At 39.6% G+C, this 18385-nt stretch overlaps 1 protein-coding gene across 4 annotated transcripts in view; it reads right to left on the bottom strand.

Moving 5' to 3' along the window:
* Positions 1-1297: 1297 nt before the first annotated feature.
* tll1 (tolloid-like 1) overlaps positions 1298-18385 on the bottom strand; it is a 44402-nt gene continuing 27314 nt past the window's right edge. For all 4 annotated transcript variants that reach the window (XM_044029115.1, XM_044029113.1, XM_044029116.1 and 1 more), the window contains 12 exons: positions 17712-17814; positions 16824-16940; positions 16530-16675; positions 15618-15813; positions 15407-15532; positions 14173-14333; positions 13913-14093; positions 8734-8859; positions 6040-6167; positions 4782-4995; positions 3479-3729; positions 1298-3098 (listed from right to left, as the gene is read on the bottom strand). In XM_044029115.1, coding sequence (XP_043885050.1) covers positions 2964-3098; positions 3479-3729; positions 4782-4995; positions 6040-6167; positions 8734-8859; positions 13913-14093; positions 14173-14333; positions 15407-15532; positions 15618-15813; positions 16530-16675; positions 16824-16940; positions 17712-17814 — 1884 coding nt within the window. In that variant the 3' untranslated portion in view covers positions 1298-2963. The remainder of the gene's footprint in view (positions 3099-3478; positions 3730-4781; positions 4996-6039; positions 6168-8733; positions 8860-13912; positions 14094-14172; positions 14334-15406; positions 15533-15617; positions 15814-16529; positions 16676-16823; positions 16941-17711; positions 17815-18385) is intronic.

The following is an 18385-nucleotide window of genomic DNA, read 5'->3' as shown; positions in this document are numbered from 1 at the left end:
CTATGACATTTTGGTGACTTTTTGGATGACAAACTAAACTATGGCATTTTATTCAAATTTTGGACAACATACTAAACTATAACATTTTGGTGACTTTTTTGACAACATACTAAACTATGACATTTTTGTCACATTTTGGACGACATACTAAACTATGACATTTTGGTGATATTTTGGACGACATACTAAACTATGGTGACTTTTTGGACGACATATCAGTGTTGTTTTTGACAGCCATTCTCGATTTAGTCTTAGTTTTAGACTAAAACGCTTATTAGTTTTTTCAAAACATTTTGAGTACATTTTGCTCAGGTGTGTTCAAATATATTATATACTGTATATTTAATCAGATTGTCTCGGTTGTGCTGAAAAAAAAGGATATTAGACACTGTATATATTGCACAGTATTTTGCATATGTCTTTATGTTCAAACATAGTAATGGGAGGAAAAAAGCAGCCGAAATGCTCTGTGTTTTAAGGGTTAAACCTTCTTAGTGGAGGTAATAATAAAGTGGTATGACTCTTGCTGATCTGCTGAGGAAGTTCATGTGACATGATAGGCTTAATGTGAGACATTTATGTTCAAAAATGCAAATTCTAATTCAATTATTTGGCTGGAAACACAAAATATGAAAGCAGAGTCACAATTTCAAAATTGATGAATGCTTTATTACTTGTCTTGAGTTGTTTCCAATGTATCATATCATGTTGTTACAAGTGGTAGTACAGTGTGTAACCTTCAGTAAGCATTTAAACTCAAAAGGTGTTTGGTTTGTCGATTGCAGCCACTGTAGATCAGACCTGGCTCCTGCTATTCATGTAAAAGGCTCATTCTGGTGTCATGAAAAACAACAACTCATACTATCAGGTGATTGTACACTTGTAAAAAATTAAATATAATTGTTTTATCTACAGAATCTGCCAAATGAAAACCATTTCGCTTCAACTGATTATTTATATTTAACACAGCTATACTATTATTCAGGAGCCAGACTTCATGGACTCAAAGAACATACATAGAAGTAAAGTTTTAAGAAGATGGAGCATAAATGTGAGTTTAGATAATAGTAACATGGCAGACAAGAACATAAAATAAATAAATTTAAAAAAAGAAAAACGCTTTTCTTTTTTTTTTTACTTGCTAAACAATTGGGAATCTTAGTGATTTTAATTCAGTCTGACTGAAGTGTGAAAATGTCATCACATCATAATTGTCACAAAGGTAGATTTGTCTCATGGATCAACAGTTGGCACGTGAACCCATACACAACATGACACAACGACAGCAACACCATAATGAAACACACGTGTTTTGTGGATTTTAATGACTGATGCCGAGGAAGTCTCGTCAGTGTCTCTGAGCTACAGACGTGAAATGGTGAAACAAAAACTTACAGAGGTTTAGGTTCAGCTGGAGCTTGGCACGTACAGCAGCTTACAAACACACGCACACACACACACACACACACACACACACACATACACTGATTCTCTACGATCTCCTACAACACACACTAATGCTTCAGGAAGTGAACACACAAATTATGCAGCCAGTTTACATATTTGTCGGGAAAATGCACAAAAATGACGTGTGCCATTTTCTTTTTTTTTTGTGGATAAGTGTATGTGTTTCTATAAAAATGACATAAACACACATGCACCATAGACACTGTCTCACTCACAGACTGCACTTCCCATGTTTTTGTTGTTGTTTTGTTTTCTCACAATAAAACCATTCAAGATCTTCAAACAAATGAAATACGCTGCCTTAAAAACCTCAAAAACACACAAGACACCTGTGCAAGAGCATAGGAGCGACCTCTGCTAGCAGACATTTGGTTCTAAGGCAATATTGTAGTTCCACAGGACTAATGCTGTTGACGCAGTGTGTACGCCCATGTCTTCAATTTAAAACCCCTCACTCAATCACTCTTCAGTTTCTCTGCGTTTGTTTTGATATTTTAGCACCATGGGAATCTCCCCTTCAGTCAGAAACCTTTCACTCCGAGAGAAGAGCTGTGAAAAAATATTCCCTTCTGATATCCACTGAAAAAAAAAATCCATATGATTAATAGGGTTTAAGAGGAAACTGGAAACATCCATGAAAAAGAAAATATGCAAGGCTTAACATCAACATCACAGGTCATTTGTACATTTATATAGTGTTTTATTTCTTTCCCCCATTCCTCAGTCTGCATAAGCTCTGAGCAAATGGAGGAACTTTTCTTTGTACACACACACACACACACACACACACACACACACACACACACACACACACACAGTAAACACAGTGGGCTTTTTACAATAAGACATGACATAAACTCATCTGCAGCCACTCTGAGCTGGGTTGAAGAGACCAGTCCCCAGGAGTGAAAGGCAATAAAAATGTCTGTATAGTTTTTCCTTATCAGTTACTGTGGATGATGAGCAGCCATGTGATCACAGTAGGTCGCACAGTTCAAGGATTAAGGAGCCAGAAAAACCCAGTTTTCTTGTTGCTCATCAGTTCTTTAAGCATCCCATACTGTTTATGTTATATTCTGAATATGAAGTGTTTTTGCTTTGTTTTGTCGTGCAACCACGAGTGTCAGTCAACCGATCCAGGTCTTCTGTGACCGTCTTTCCACACCAAACAAAAGTACAGTAGTTTCATGTGCAGTAATGAATCGACCACCTCCACCATGAAAACGGCTCAATCATCAGCACATTTGCAAAAAGTCAATTTCATCGCTTTTCTCCTCCCAGAGCGCGATGACCTGCGTGGAGCCACGTACAGGCACAATGTTCAAGATTGTTTTCCTTCTGTGGCTGGCGAATGTCCACAAACGTCCACATGTGCTCACGGGCCAGAGTAGAGGGGACAGGCTGTACTTTTTTTTTTGTTGCCATGGCGAAAGGTTGGAGTTAACAGTGGCGGGGCTACATAGCGATCAGAGGTCAACGACTCTGTGTGTAAGAGGTCATTTCCTGGTGTGAAGGCTGTCCTGGAACTTGGTGCTCGTGTAACGGATGTGGAAGCCCTTCTTGCTGATTGTGTCGTCACTATGGAAACGGATCAACATGGCGTCTCCGGGTGAGTAAATCCCCTCTCTGGGCTGAGTAAGTGAAGACACAGAAGGAGACAAAAAGGTTATTACCCATTTTCTTACATTTTATAGTACGTACTACAGGACACCACTTCACAAGAGAAGTGGCACTGTGGCACTAAAGCTGCACTATGCAATCTTAAAAGTCATTTTCGTGGGACTTTTTGAACAGTAAAACTTTCTTTCTCAGTCAATACCTAAAACATCTTATGTTGCACAGAGAACCTTTGATAATTAAGTAAAAATGACTGTCAGATAATGAGTGAAGAAAACTTGAGCCATCTCCTGCTTTCTAATCCCGAAGCCATGGATACTGCAATTATAATGAGTAATATTATCTTTACATATAAAAACAGCTACACTCTTCAGATGAAATCTTAAAATCTTACCCCTGATCCACAGAAGCGGCCCAGCCGATGTGAGTTGGCGTCATACCCGTTGTACAGCTCAATGTAGTCATAACCGCAGTCAGCTTCCTCCTCTACCTCGAACGTGATGAAGCTCAGCTCAATTCCATAACCCTGCTCTGTCGTGAGGAGCCACTCACAGTCAGTGTGACCTGGGTAATTGTTGTCCCCAAACTGTGAGTGGGAGAAGAGGTTCTTCTGGCGAGCGTCTGCTTTCAGGCGACCCCCACACTCTGCAGAGAGACATAAGGAAAACAGTTGTAATTCTAAATTATGACCAATTAAGACAATTTGCAGGTAGGTAGTAGGTAGTAGGTAGTGGTTATGTCTTGAACTCAATTCTTGAAGGGGTTTTATCATGTATGTGCTGAAAACTACCACCAGAGGGCGGTATTGTTCAAAAAAAGAAACTAGTCAAACGTAACTTACAGAGGATGGAAAGTGGATTGACATGGTATTTTCAAATGATCTTTAACGAAATACAGAGTAAAATAGGGTGGATTTAAATGGTGGTTCTTGTAATTGCTTTAATAAACGTAAACAATCACCACAAACCATTTAATTAATAGATGTAAAAGTAAGTCATAATAAGTAGAAACTGATTGGCCCAGTGTTTCTGTAAAGAACCAAGAGTGACTATGTTATCTTCTCCTCCACCATAGCTCAAAATAAACCACAGTTAGTTGGATTATGTAAACAACTATCAGAGGTTTGAGAGTCCATTAAGAAGAAGTGATTGTTATTAATGGTGAGTCTCAATCTTTATTATTCGAATTAGTGCTGGTGATAACTCATAAAGTGTGTGTATCTGTGCATGTGTGTGCGCGTGGGAGCTGCTTCCTTTCCGGATGTGACGATAACTTTTTGTCATTTGCCGTAACCAAAAATAACGACTATAACCACTGTCATAGTTCACTTCAGCTTACTGTACAGTGTCTGGCTTTGACAAAAAAAAATACAAGCCACTCTGGGTTCGCGACCCAGTCAGAACAAGGGTCTTTCTGCATGGAGTTTGCATGTTCTCCCCGTGTGAGCATGGGTTTTCTCCGGGTTCTCCGGTTTCCTACCACAGTCCAAAAACATGCAGATTTGGGGATTAGGTAAATTGGACACTCTAAATTGAGGATAAAGTGGTAGAAGAACGATGGATGTCATGTTCGGTTAATATTCTCTTGGGCTTGGTCGAGTTCGGACAGAAAAATGCGACACTATGTGTGTTAAATAAATTAACTAAATCAACCATAATTATAATACAAATTGAATAATGATGCAAATGGACACACACCTGTGGAGTGTGTTGCCTGGAAGCCCTTCCTTTGTACGGAGGCATCAGAGATAAACCTGAGATACATCTTGTTTCCAGTGGAGACCAGCGGCTCTGGGGTTTTACTGCCACACAGTCGACCCAAAATGGCAGCCGTGTCACTGTCCCCGTCAAAGGCCTCCAGATGGTCATAGGCACACTCCTGATGCTGCTCGATCTCAAACTCACTGAAAGACTGCAGAGAGAAAGAGACAGAGACAGGTGGATGAGTGAGAACTAGTTACCGTTTATTTCATTAAAAATATGTTTATTGTCCAGAGTAAACATGACAATATTCCTGAAAAAAACCCACTGTTGACATTTTCCTAATTCTGAGATACACAAAGAACTCTTAAAAGGTAACTTGGACTTGATATATTATTTTTACAATTTGGTTAAAATAAGTCTAGCAAAGTTAAGCATTCATGGGAAAAGGTTTTTTGTTTCAATCACACATTTTCACACATCCATGTGGACTAACATGTGGTTTAGTGTCTTGCCCAAAGACAAGTCAACACACAGACAGGAGGAATAAAGGGCCTAAATTAGAGACGCACTGAAGATTCAGCACCCGAAACAGACAGGAGCGGGAGAAGCGACATATATAATGCTTTTCTAGTCTTGATGACCACTTAAAGCTCCTTACATTACAGTTTTGCCCTTCACCCATTCACACCTGTTCATGCAGCACTTTATCTATCACAAAACTATAACATCCATTCACACACCACTGCTACAGCCACCAGAGGCATAGCTTGCCTATCACATCGGCATGTAGAAGTAAACTCGCCAACGGTGAACCTTCAAAATGGAAGACGACCAGCACTATCACGGAGCCAAACTTCTTCACTCACAGAATGTTTGAAATGCTGTTTCATCGCAAACAAAACTCCTAACTGAAATTGTAAAGGAATCTTACGATAATGGTAAATAAGAAGCTCAGAAAATGTGATGACATCTGTGCCACGGTGAGAATGATTAGATACTCAAAATGCATATGCACACACACACACACAGGGAGATTGAAAGACACAGATGGCCACTGCCCAAGGCCTCTTACTAACGCATGAGTAACACATGCTCACAGTTAACCCAAATATAACATGAATGTTCTTCACTGTGTTAAAAGGAGGGGCAACAGGAATCTTCAGGAACTGACAGAATAAAGCATGAGTGGAGGAGGTGTAAAATGAAAAGAAAGAAAAATGTCTTTTCTGGTTCATTTTTACTGCACACTTACAATCTTGACTCGGTGCCCCGGGGTGGCTGTGATGTCCCAGGTGCACTCCTTACGGCTGGGATACTTGTCCGGCCAGTTAGGACTGCTCAGGATTCCGCTGGGGCTGTGGATCTTATGCTCACACTCAGCTGGACACACAGACACACAGACACACAGACACGGGAGGGGAAGTTAAAACCGTGGCTGCACAGGAAAAGGTCAGAGGAAATGGAAAGGAAACAGGAAGGAGAGAAACGGGAGAAGCAAACTGGAGAGAAAAAGACCTCAAAGCAACACATCCTGGTGACATGTTCAGTATGAATTTCATGCAAACTCACGCTCTGCAGCAGTGAGATTGTACTGGACCAACACTGCATTCATAAAATGCAATTATCATTATAGTGTGTTGTACAAGGTAAAGCTATACCTTTATTGAGTGAAGCAAATGTATATTCAACTATTGCACACTGACAACTACATATCTGATGATCAAGTTAGGCAAAAAAAAAAAGACAAATGCAGCTCTGTCTATAGCTGCAATCTCATGATTACACATTTGTTGTGGAATAATATTTTAGCTTTAACTCCTGGAAAGTTTGTTACAGCAATATGTTACTGAATTGCTGGAGTGTATGAGAGATTGTACATAAGGATGGACAACAGTGCAGCTTCCTGGTGCCTGGTAGGTTATGTTTTGATCATAGTACATAAAAATGGTAGTTTGAAAAGTAAAAGCCCAGGAAGTACGACAGAGGTAGCACTTAGTAACCAGGGGGCGACTCTGATGGTTGGCAATGACATCTATGGAAAAACAAGCCCAATTCGCAGTTGATTTATAACATTTTCTGGAGATACGAACACTCTCAATTGCTGCTTTTGGGTCTTCTCCAATAGAAAACGATGGAAGTTGTGTGTCTAATTTACAGGAAAATATAGGTATTGTCCTATAACCTGGTTGTAGGTGACGTGATAAGATTTACAGTCCAGTCAAATCTCAAAATCTCAAGGCAACAGGGGTTAATTTTGCAATGTCATGTTTTGCACCCGAGGCTGTTAACTGTAATTGGTCCAGAGGGCATATGAGCAGGACCTGAACACTATGGACACTCCACAGACTCCATTATGTCCCCAGCACAACATACTGTTACTCTACAGAATGGAGCAGTGAGGTTATGCAGGCATTTAGAAGACAACAAGAAGATGTGTTCGAGAGTGACACTTGTTTATTTAGAGTCAGTCAAACTGAACCCACGTACAGAATGAGATGAATGGATTTACAAGAACAAGGTTTAAAGTAGTTTTTCTACACACTACTTAATACAATGTAGTCAATACTACAATAAAGACCCCAAGCTCTCTTTTTTTAAATTTAAACATTAAATTGTGCAAACTTCTCAAATCTTCTCGTATCATCACGTCAGCATCAGGTAAAGCAATTGCTTCACACAAAGTTTTGTTGTGACTGTCTTTTTGGGATTGTTTATTCCATTTGAAAGGCCCAGTGTGTAAAAAATGAGTGAGAATTAGTGACATTTAATGAAGAGACTGCAGAGGGAAATAAATAGTCCTCTGTTTATCCCGTCTCCCATCACGATGTCACCCATAAGACTCTAAAATTGAAACTGAATTCTATTGAAAAAGATCTAAACTAGGAAACTGAGAACATGGTAATAGCACATTATAACGCAGATGTGTGATGCATGACTCTGCAAGCTTACTGGGTCAACCTGGTCAGAAACACAACACACACACACACATATATTCAGGAAGACGGCACTAAATGTGATGCTTTCAAGCTCCCAGATGTTTGAAACGCGAGTCTTTTTATGAGCAACAAGGGGCGCTTTTTGTCAGTTGTGTAAGTGGCGTGTGTGTGCATGTGTTCAAAAGCTTAACTTCAAAGACCTGAGCATAACATGTCAAATCAACGGTTGTGTGTAAGTATGTAACCCCCCCGTCACAGTGAGCAAAGCTTTGGTGACTTACAAGCTGAGCAGTTTGTCTTCTCAAAGAAGTTCACAAGTCATGTGAGACAAGGTCGAGTCTTGAGCCGTTAAAATGTAGTAAAACAAGTCAGAGGTCTTGTAAAGTGGTGCATCCTCAACCTTCAGTACCTCAGAGAGCAACAGCCCCATAGAACATTGCGGGGGGAATTTAAACAGGCCTAATAATGACAAAAAAAAACATGTTGTGAGAGCTGTCTGGTAGTTTTTGGATTTAAACTGCAGAAAAAAAATGCAGAAAACTAACTCAGAATAAAACTAAAACTAAAAACTAAGTCAGAATATTCCATTATTGATTTAGTATTTATAGTTTGGTCAAAAACCACGTTTACAATGCAGAAAAGATTTGTTTACCTAAATCCTAAATATCATTGTCATGGCGGTTTGATTGTAAAATCCTTTGGTATCAAAATCACATTTCATTGAAAATTCTTCAGCCTTGATATTTTTACATTTGAATATTTTTAATTGAAGTCAAGCGCTCTGCTCTGTTGTGTGAATATAAATACAGTTTTATAGATCACTCAAATGGCGAGTCTGTTGTCATGTGGACGCTGATACGGGTGGACAGAATAGGGACGGTGTGATGATCGGTGACTGTTCTCATGAACGACCACATGCTCGTGTGGATGTGTGAGGACGTGCACGTGCACGTGCGCTGCCACGCTCCTGTGCCAGTGCGTGTGCGGATGTGAATGTACGTGGAACCCACCTTCCTTACAGTCATGTTTGTTCTCATGCAGTACAAAGCCGTGGCGACACTGACAAACATAAGAGCCCACTGTGTTGATGCACTCGTGCTGGCAACCGCCGTTGTCCTTGCTGCATTCATCTTTGTCTGTGAAAGACACACATGCATGCAACACGTCACTCGTGTGGAAACACTGGAGGGAGAGTGAGAGGTCGGGCGGAGGACGGGAGTGGAAGGACGCGACCTTAAGGTGACCTCTCTTTTTTTTGAGAAAGGATGGTAAGTTAAGAAGGGAGAGGCAGCAGGAAAAAGGAGGATATAAGGGGAAGGAAAAAGTGATGATAGTAAGGCCAGTGAAGTGAACTTGTGAGGTACAAATTGAGGACAGAGTGTAAGATGACGTTCAATACAATCACAGGTTTAAATAGTCTGCAGCTCAAAGTGGTACCATGCTCACATAAAAACAAAAAACAGGAAAATAAGGTATTATAATAGAAAAAAAAGGCATTCACAGAAAAAACACAGACGACAATTACAATTGTGTGTGTAAATCTGTGGCTGCTCTGTGGGAAAAATCTACCTCAGCTCTGCAGCGTCTCTGACCATAACAGCTGTTTTCACATCAGCTTCTCCTTTGGGTCACAACACCACTGCTATATCAGTCTGCTGTGATGTGTTTGTCTCACTAACTGAAGAGAAGCTGTAAAACAGAACAAGAGCTTCATTCTGTTTCCCAGGAAGCTTAATGTCATGAGTATGGAAAGTGATTTTTATTTTCCACTGCCGTGTGTACACTGTAAGTTCTCATGGTAAATACCTCAATGTAGACCTCAAATTCTCCCTGTAAACAAACTAAACTAAATAAACTGAATTGGTCAAAATGGCTTTCAGATTTTCCGCTAAGTGCTGTAAATAAAATAGCTGCATTGAATGAATGTGCCATATCCTGCACACACACACACACATTAAGACTGAGAATAAAAGAAACAGCTAATATGGCTTATGGAAGATGACAATGTGTGTAAGATCAATCATTAAGTCTACAGGAGAGGTACTGCCTGACATGTGGCAGGTAAAAGGTGCTTAATGTTAATACTTAGTATTTAGTATTACAGTATTTGTTTGCTTATATGCTGAAAAAAAGAGATACAAATGCTGCTAAATTCTAGTGAGACTCATGGACATAAAGACTTAAACTCCCAGGTTTCATAATGATGTAGTTGATGTAGTTGATGTATATATATATATACATATATATATATACATATATATATATATATATATATACACATATATATATATATATATATATATATATATATACTGTATATATGTATGTATGTATACATGTATAGATGTATGTATATAATATACATACATCTATACATGTACTGTATGTATGTTAAAAATAGAGAACATGTTACTAATTTTTTACAGACAGTTAACCCTTAGTACTCACACAGATCACACAGATCTGTGCTGTAGGTGCACCCATGGTAATTTGCTGGAATAATACACAACTCCTTATATGGGCATCCTGGAGGTGTGTGTTAAGAGGCCACACATTCAGGCTTCAATACATTGTTTGTCTTCTTATGTGTCGTTGAGTCAAAGTTATGATTCATTTTATATTGCATTTTTAGTAGTGATATGAAGTAGCAATAATTGTGCAGAATTCACAAAACGGAGTGTTTTTCTTCTCGTTTTGCTCATAAAAACGAGCCAAGTGAACTTTGAACTGTGACGTATTTCCAAATTTCACAGATTCAATTCTGATTCTAAACATTTTGAGTACTTTTTGCTCAGGTGTGTTTATATAGCTGGTGAAAATGATTGTTTTTTCATCAGATTGTGTAGGTTGTGCTGAAAATATTGCCTCTGTATATACTGTTCTTTAGGTTTAAACATAATAATGGGAAAAAAGCAGCCGAAATGCTCTGTGTTCTAAAGGTTAAAATTTACAGTCTGTGGATTTGAACAATGTTTAAATACACAGAATATAAATGATATCAAAGATGACTGTCCTATATGAAAACAACAAACGAAAGCAGCCAGCACAACTGAGGTGTTCTCACTTATTATCTATCCCTCATCGTCTCATTTTGTGGCTTCTCCTCAGAGTGGTCGTGCGATGACAAAGTGATTGAAGCTAAGCTACGACGATGATGGGCAGAAGAGAGCAGCAGAAATGGACACATGACCAGAGAGAAACACAACGTACGAGTGCATGCGTGTATTTGACACCGTTACACATGTACGTTGAGGCTCACCTCAACTCTAGAGCCTGTGAATGAAATGAGATTTGCTTTCAAGGAAAGCAATAAATCCTTCTCTCTCTGACCGTGTGTGTGTGTGTGTGTGTGTGTGTCTGATGTGGTATTACAGTGCTATTGTGGGCTCAGTCTCACCCAATCACAGGCTAAGAAGCTTTGCTGTTGATGCTACACAGTAGTCATTGTAGCTTCAGGTCAAACACACAGTTTACACACACACATGTACGGCCTAAACAAAGCATTATTCCTAATCTTAACCGTAACCAGTCAAGGCCTAACACTAACATTAACGTGACTACAATCAAATCTTAGAAATGAGGTTCTGCCTCATTAGGACCAGGTTTTGGCCTGCTCGTATTTCAGTAGTAAGTGGGAGGCTGAAGGGGAACTCCCTAAAGCTTCTGGCTTGTAGCCAATGAAATCCCTGGAAGTGTCTGTCAACAAGTGAATCAGGACCAGACAAACACACAAACACATGATCTGTATGTGATTAACTAAAGTCTAAAGAGCCCACACTCATCATGTTCCAGGTGGTGAGTCGTGACAAACCACGTGACAGCTCTACTTCCTCTGATGCGGGAGGAAACAGCCGAATGTGAAGTTTCAGTTTCAGAACTGAGAAGAACAGAAGTAGTGTAGATCTTCTCTTCAGGACATCTTCATAAATGATTAGTGTCTGATGTCAGCATACAACAAATTCATCCCCGCAGCAAAGATCATGGGATATTTGTTGTGATTTCTCACGGGGAAGTCATGGCTGTGTCCAAATTTCAAAACACATACTATTCCTGGTTTATTTTATTTACACAGACGGTTCATCTAAAGCCTATTATGCAATAAAGATATATTGTTATTATTATTACGTGTTGTTCTAAGTGAGTGGAGTTATTACTGTCACACTTCGCCTTTTATCACGTTTGAAACTGTAGTATTTTACAATTCACAGCACTTGTAAAGCATCTCTAAGCAGTGAATATTGTTTCTAAATAAAAATTAATGCAAAGAAAGTGACTTTATGAAATAGACTTGTAGATTTGTTTGATTATTTCCAGTCAAAATAAGACTGAAGTAACACAGAGTCTACCTCAGAACTCAAAACTAAACTAAACATCTGTGCAATCACATTCTATTTCTGCTGTAATGGAAATATTTTTGACCTTAACCGTACACACTGGACCTTTAAATTCACAGCATGTCATTTCTGCCATTGGGGGTCTAATGACGTTGGGAAGCAGCATGGGATCATGGGAATTGTTTTTCCAACAAAGCTCTCTATCCATTTTAAGTGTTGGAAATGTTATGGCTAATGCACGTATACAACCCAACAAAGGCTATCACATTAATCCTATATATTTTATATTATCAGCTACATTATAGTGGCAGAGAATGTTAATTGTTTTTTCAAGACCCACCTTTTGCCTGAGATTTAATTTTTTATTTGTACACTTTACACAAATGATTTGCACATAGTACCTCATTTATTTATTTACTCACTTATTTTAAGTAATGCTTTATTTATCTATTTCATTACATTTTATCTGTTACTGCTCATGTTTTGATTTCTCTTTTCCTCCTTTAACCTACTGTGTAAATCACCCATTAATATGTTAGTCTCCAGTTTTTTACCCCCGTGGCTGTTTGTGAGTTAAATAACAGCGTTTCCTCACTTCCTTTCCTCTCTTCTTTTCCTCACTCCCTCACTTCTCCATTGCTGTTTTTAATATGTAATACCAGCCAGTGGGTGGGGACTTTTGATTGAAAACTTGCTGCGGTTCACAAGAAGGCCAAGTAATATCTAGTATGGAATTGAGACACAGCCCATGTTTCCCTCTGGAGGAGAATGGATTAAACAACGATCCACGCCATTAAAAGAGGATCCATCCATTCCCCTAAGAATTATGGCAGACCTTAGCCAATCAGAGATGCTGATTGTGAGGTCGTGTTACCTCTAACCCTTGATGAGGTTGCCAGCTTGTTGTTGATACGGCCACGAACGGGAGAGTGGCTGTGCTTTATGTCCTGGCATGACTCAAACACAAACATACGCTCCTGACACAGAGCCAGCCTGTCTGAGGGAGACAAAACAGAGTGCGGGGTGGATGGAGCCCAGCTGAGGGAAGCTCGGGATAAACCGCAGGACAGACAGACAGACAGACAGACAGACAGACAGACAGACACAGCACGTGAAGACAAGCAAAAGAAACTGATGCTGTATGGAGGGAGACGTACGTATGGACAATCATAAATAAACACAAAGCAAGCGTGGACAGCGGAAACGGAGTCTGACTGAATTTAGTTTAAGCATGAAACACATAAAACTTCAATCTTCTTGCCATATTTCTACTGAAGACGTTTAACTCTCTTAACTAGTCATACATTCACATACTCAGAGGTTTTTGATCGTGTGTGAATGTGGAAAAAAACATGGATGCTCTTAACAATATATGGGTCATCGGCACATTGCCATCAACTAAAATGTTGCTTTAGTTTTTTTTTTTTTAATCAGTGTTAACGACAAACCAATACAACTTAAGACCATATTACAAATGAAAAGGGAATTTAAGAAATTCCAATGCTTTACTATATTCACACAACTAATGAAACATTTATCCATTATACCATTTATCTGCTTTTCTCGTTCTGTGTGTAAGATGTTACATCACATCACATCAAAGTGGGTCCAAAAAATGTTGGATTTTCCCAACATCTTGTGTACACATGAGGTATTTGATTTATTTTGGCCAAACTTCACATGACATCAACCACTCAATCAAAAAACGAATCAAAACAAATACAAAATCATGAAATATTAGAGTTTGATGAGTGAAGTGGAGATACATGAAAACCTGATCAAGCAAAAACTTATTTAAGACCCTTGGGCATTAATGACACTGTTGACCCAACAAACACTCACACACTTGTCTTACCTGAGAAGAAGTGAGCCTTAAAGCCTTTCTTGGAGACAGTGTTGTCAGACTTGAACTCAATCCTCATGTTGTTGTACTGCGATGTGATGACTTCAGGGACTTCGGTGCCACAGTATTTACCGTGCAGCTTAGAGTCGGACGAAAGGCCGCTCCTCACCTCCACATAGTCGTATTTACACACCTAAACCACACAAAATAAGGCTTCTATACCATGTGCTTCTATAACATATACTCTAATTAACACAAAACATGCGGCTCACCTCATTGCCCTCCAGCTCAAAGGTTTCAAACTGCATCGAGATGCGATATTGAGTGGGAGCGACCACCTGCCACACGCAGTTCTTGTTTGGTGGATACTCCTTAGGCCAACCAGGAGTGCTGATGGTCCCGTTCAGCTTAGAGAGAAGACCTCCACACGCCGCTGCAAACACACAGAGACATGCTGTAAAACATCCTGCAGTATGGAGGAAGATTGGAATATGTGTTCAATAAAGGCGGTCCCTAGCATTTCAGTGAAGTACGGTGGCCTGTGCATCCCAAAAGGATGCTGTTTTTCTTCATATGCAAACATATGGGTGGTATATAAATATTTTGTCTGTCAAAAAGTAAAAAAAAAACAAAAAAAAAAAGGTATACTCAGACACTGTCACACCTTTATATTACAGATTCCTGATATTAAAACAGCAGTGGCTCTACGTCTTATGTCTTGTCATTATTAGTTGGTAATGAAAGCACATAACGAGCAGTAGAACAAGTCGTCTGTCAACACAAAGGTTGTGGGTGCGATTCTTGGCTCTGCTAGTCCTGACAGCTGTGTGGAGTGAATGGCAAAACTGCAGTATAAAGCAACTTTGAGTGGTCATCTCGACTAGAAAAGTGCTGTATATATACAGACCACTCATAGTAAAAATACACCTTAAAAACAGACTTTACATATTACGCTGCCACCGTCTGCTGTGCAACAGTAGTAGATTTATACAGCAGTTTTTCTAGTCTTGATGACGACTCAATGCTGCTTTAACCAGGGGTTTTGTGCCTTGCCCAGAGACACATAAACATGTCAGGAAGCAAACCCTTGACCTTCTGCTTGAAAGATGACACGCTCCACCACAGTGCCATACATTACATTGACCACACGGTAGTGACTGATTATGAAAACTGTATGTGAAATATAGTGAATGATCCAAATTCTGAAATATTATTGGGCTGTTTTGCTGAATCATTAAATATGAGTGTTTTTTGGCGAGGGCAGAGGAAGCACAGTCTGAATGTCAGTGGGTAAATGACACTCCTGAACAATGGATAAGGTATGAGAAAAATGTTTCACAGCATCTGTGGCACTGGAACAACGAGGCATGCAGCTTTGTGTCAGACAGATGTTTTTTCCTGTTGATGGAGGCTGTTCGGATGTTTTTTTCCTTCTGATTAGTCAGACTCACATCCTACAGAAACATGCAGCGTCATACAAAGGAATGCACATGCAGTCACCGTTACCTTCACAGCTCTTCTTGTCAGAAGCCAGTTCATAGCCCGGGTCACAGGCACACTTGAAGCTGCCAAGAGTGTTTACACACCTCTGTTCACATCCACCATTGTCTGGTTTGGCACACTCGTCCTCCTCTGAAAAACACACACACGTCAGCGCAATGTTTTGGTCCTAAAATGTCATGTGAAGAACAAAGTCAACAGAGACACAAACACGCACCTTTGAAGAAGTCTGCAGCAAAGCCAGCCTTGTTTACCGTCCCATCGGAGACAAACTTCAGCCAGAGTGTGTGCGACGTAGAGCGCATATCCTCTGGTTTGTCGTAGCCACAGAAGCGACCAATCAGGGGGCTTGTTTCCAGAGGTCCATCTCGAACCTCCAGGTAGTCGTATGCACAGCTGTCGTGCCTCTCGATCTGCAGAGACATTCATGAAGGAACACGATATAACATTTGAATGTCAAGTCAATTATTTAGATGTATATGTACATCACAAACACATTTTGTCCTCGAGGGAATTTTTCCAAAAAGCACAAAACCGTCACATAATTGACGTAATGCAAGTGCGCTTGCTCAAACATGTCGTCTGCGATACGTTCGGTGTTAAGGGGTTAAATGTTGTCAGATTCAATCATTTTGATCTATAGAATAGAATAGAATAGAATAGAATAGAATCGTGCGACCCTCTTGTGGAAGAAAAAGCGTCAGACAATGAGTGAGTGAGAATAGAATAGAAAGGTGGAATGAAGGTGACAGGAGTACAACATACTACCATATAATCATAGAATAGAATAGAACAGAGCAGAAGTGAAAAGAATACATCATATACTATAGAATACCATAATATTGAAGAATAGAATAGAACAGACAGTGTTTAATACTGGAACAGCTGTAAAGAGGCTGATCTGAGCTGCAGCGATAAAGTGAAGCTTCTCGTTCAAACTGACAATTTCTGCAGTGTAACAACACTTATCCTTAACTGTCTGTTCTGTATGTGACGCACACACACACACAAGCACTTTTATTAACTTCCTAACAGCCACACGAGCGTGAAATTTGACCCAGACATTCCGCAGCACACTCACACGCACACATGCGTCTGAGTGCACACGAGCACACAGGGACTGAATCACCTCAAAGGCCTGGAAGCTGAGCCCAACGTTGTAGCCCTCGGACACAGTGATCCTCCACACACACTCTTTGGACGGTCTGTAGTCGTCAGGGTAGTTGGGAGACTGAATCTGTCCCGAGTCCTTGGTGATTTCCCCACCACAGATCGCTGGACAGAAGAGACAGACAGAGGGACAGGACAGGTTAACTATACACTGATCCCGTCAAAAGTCTCTTCCCTTTTTTCCTTTCACAGCATGAATGTTTATGTATTACTCATGTGTTCATTAGTGTGATTGATCAGTTAAAGGAGTCACCTTCATAAATGGCAGCAAAGCCCTTTCCCACCCAGTTGCTGCTGCTGCGGAACTCAATCCACATTCTGCTGTCAGTGGAAATCAAGACGTCAGGAACTTTATCTCCACAAAACCTGCCTGTAAGACACACACACACACACACACATGCACACACAGTTAGTTCATATTGTAAAGTGACATATACAACAAAAGATATGATGACACCACTATGCCATACTCTTTTAATATTGTCATTTTACTTTCTTGCTATCATTCTTTTATTTATTGTTACATGCACTGAATTTACTCCTTATTAGCTGCTTATTCTTGGAAAGCACTTATAAGTAAAATACATTATTATATAAAATAGTAGTAACCTTTACTGTAGTCAGTAATATTTAAGGTGATTTCAATGTTTCACCCTCAATGAAAATCATGTATCTTCAAATGTGTTAGTTAAGTAGCATAAATTGTGGTATGGCAGTTTAAATCCAGTCTGTTATTAAGTATTTTATAGTTCCACATAAAAAACTGCCCTCCACCCTTTTTCTCTCTATTAAAAATGTGCTTACTATTCAAATAACGGGCAACACATTTCACACTCCTCCTCCATCTTTAGTTAATATGAGGCTTAAAACGTCTTTGAGTTACGCAAATCAAGTGTGCGTCGTCCAAAGTTACATTTAATAGAATATATATTTTTACTTATTTATTTTTTAGTCCTCAACTCCGGCTTTAGTGGAAAAGTCACGTGAAGAATACGTCTACGGTAGGGAGACGTGATAAAAACTACAACAAAATAAAATTCACATGAGCACATGAATTTCTTTTAAAGCACATGTGATGAATGATGAGCTTATCCTTTGAGTGCTGTCCCGCTCTCTCAGCTCTGGCGTCTCTTGATCTTACCGAGCAGCGGCGCTTTCCTCCAGTATCCATCTCGGACCTCGATGTAGTCATACCAGCACAGACTGCTCTTGTACAGATCCATTGTGGTGAAGTTGAGAACAATCTGAGTAAAGGAAAAAAAATTCACATTTAATACATTTATTCTGAATCTAAATGTAAACGAGACCAGAGGATCAGGGTTGTAGCTGTAGTGTTGGGAGCTAAAGCGACTTTTCATTACCTTCATCAAGCATGTTTTTGGCCACATTTGTCAGTCTGTGAGCAACATGCCTCCAAAATAAAGATTTGAATGTCATTTTCTAGGGATGTAGGTTAGATCCCAAGGAAGAAATAATCAGATTTTTGGTGGTGATGTGGATACAGATCCCAACTCATTCAGTACATTTCCATGTACACTTAAAGAGAAACTACACCTAAACTACTTGTTTCAGGTTAAAACTACAGTATATGGCTATCTAGTAATATTATTCAGTGTCCAACTCTTGGTAGTACTTGAAGTATTTGAATTAACTAATTAAAAATAGGTGTATGTACTGCCTTCTCTGGCTAAACACCCAAGCTCGCTGGTGGCTAGTTGGTAGCATGTCATTGTCAAGCACCAACTTTAATTTATTAAAGTCTTTGAGCTGGTAGACGTAAATACAGTCTTCCAACAGTCCAAACATGCATGTTTT

The sequence above is a fragment of the Solea senegalensis genome, linkage group LG6, assembly GCF_019176455.1.
Source record: "Solea senegalensis isolate Sse05_10M linkage group LG6, IFAPA_SoseM_1, whole genome shotgun sequence".
NCBI classification, from domain to species: Eukaryota; Metazoa; Chordata; class Actinopteri; order Pleuronectiformes; family Soleidae; genus Solea; species Solea senegalensis.
This window is presented reverse-complemented; position numbering and strand designations above follow the sequence as displayed.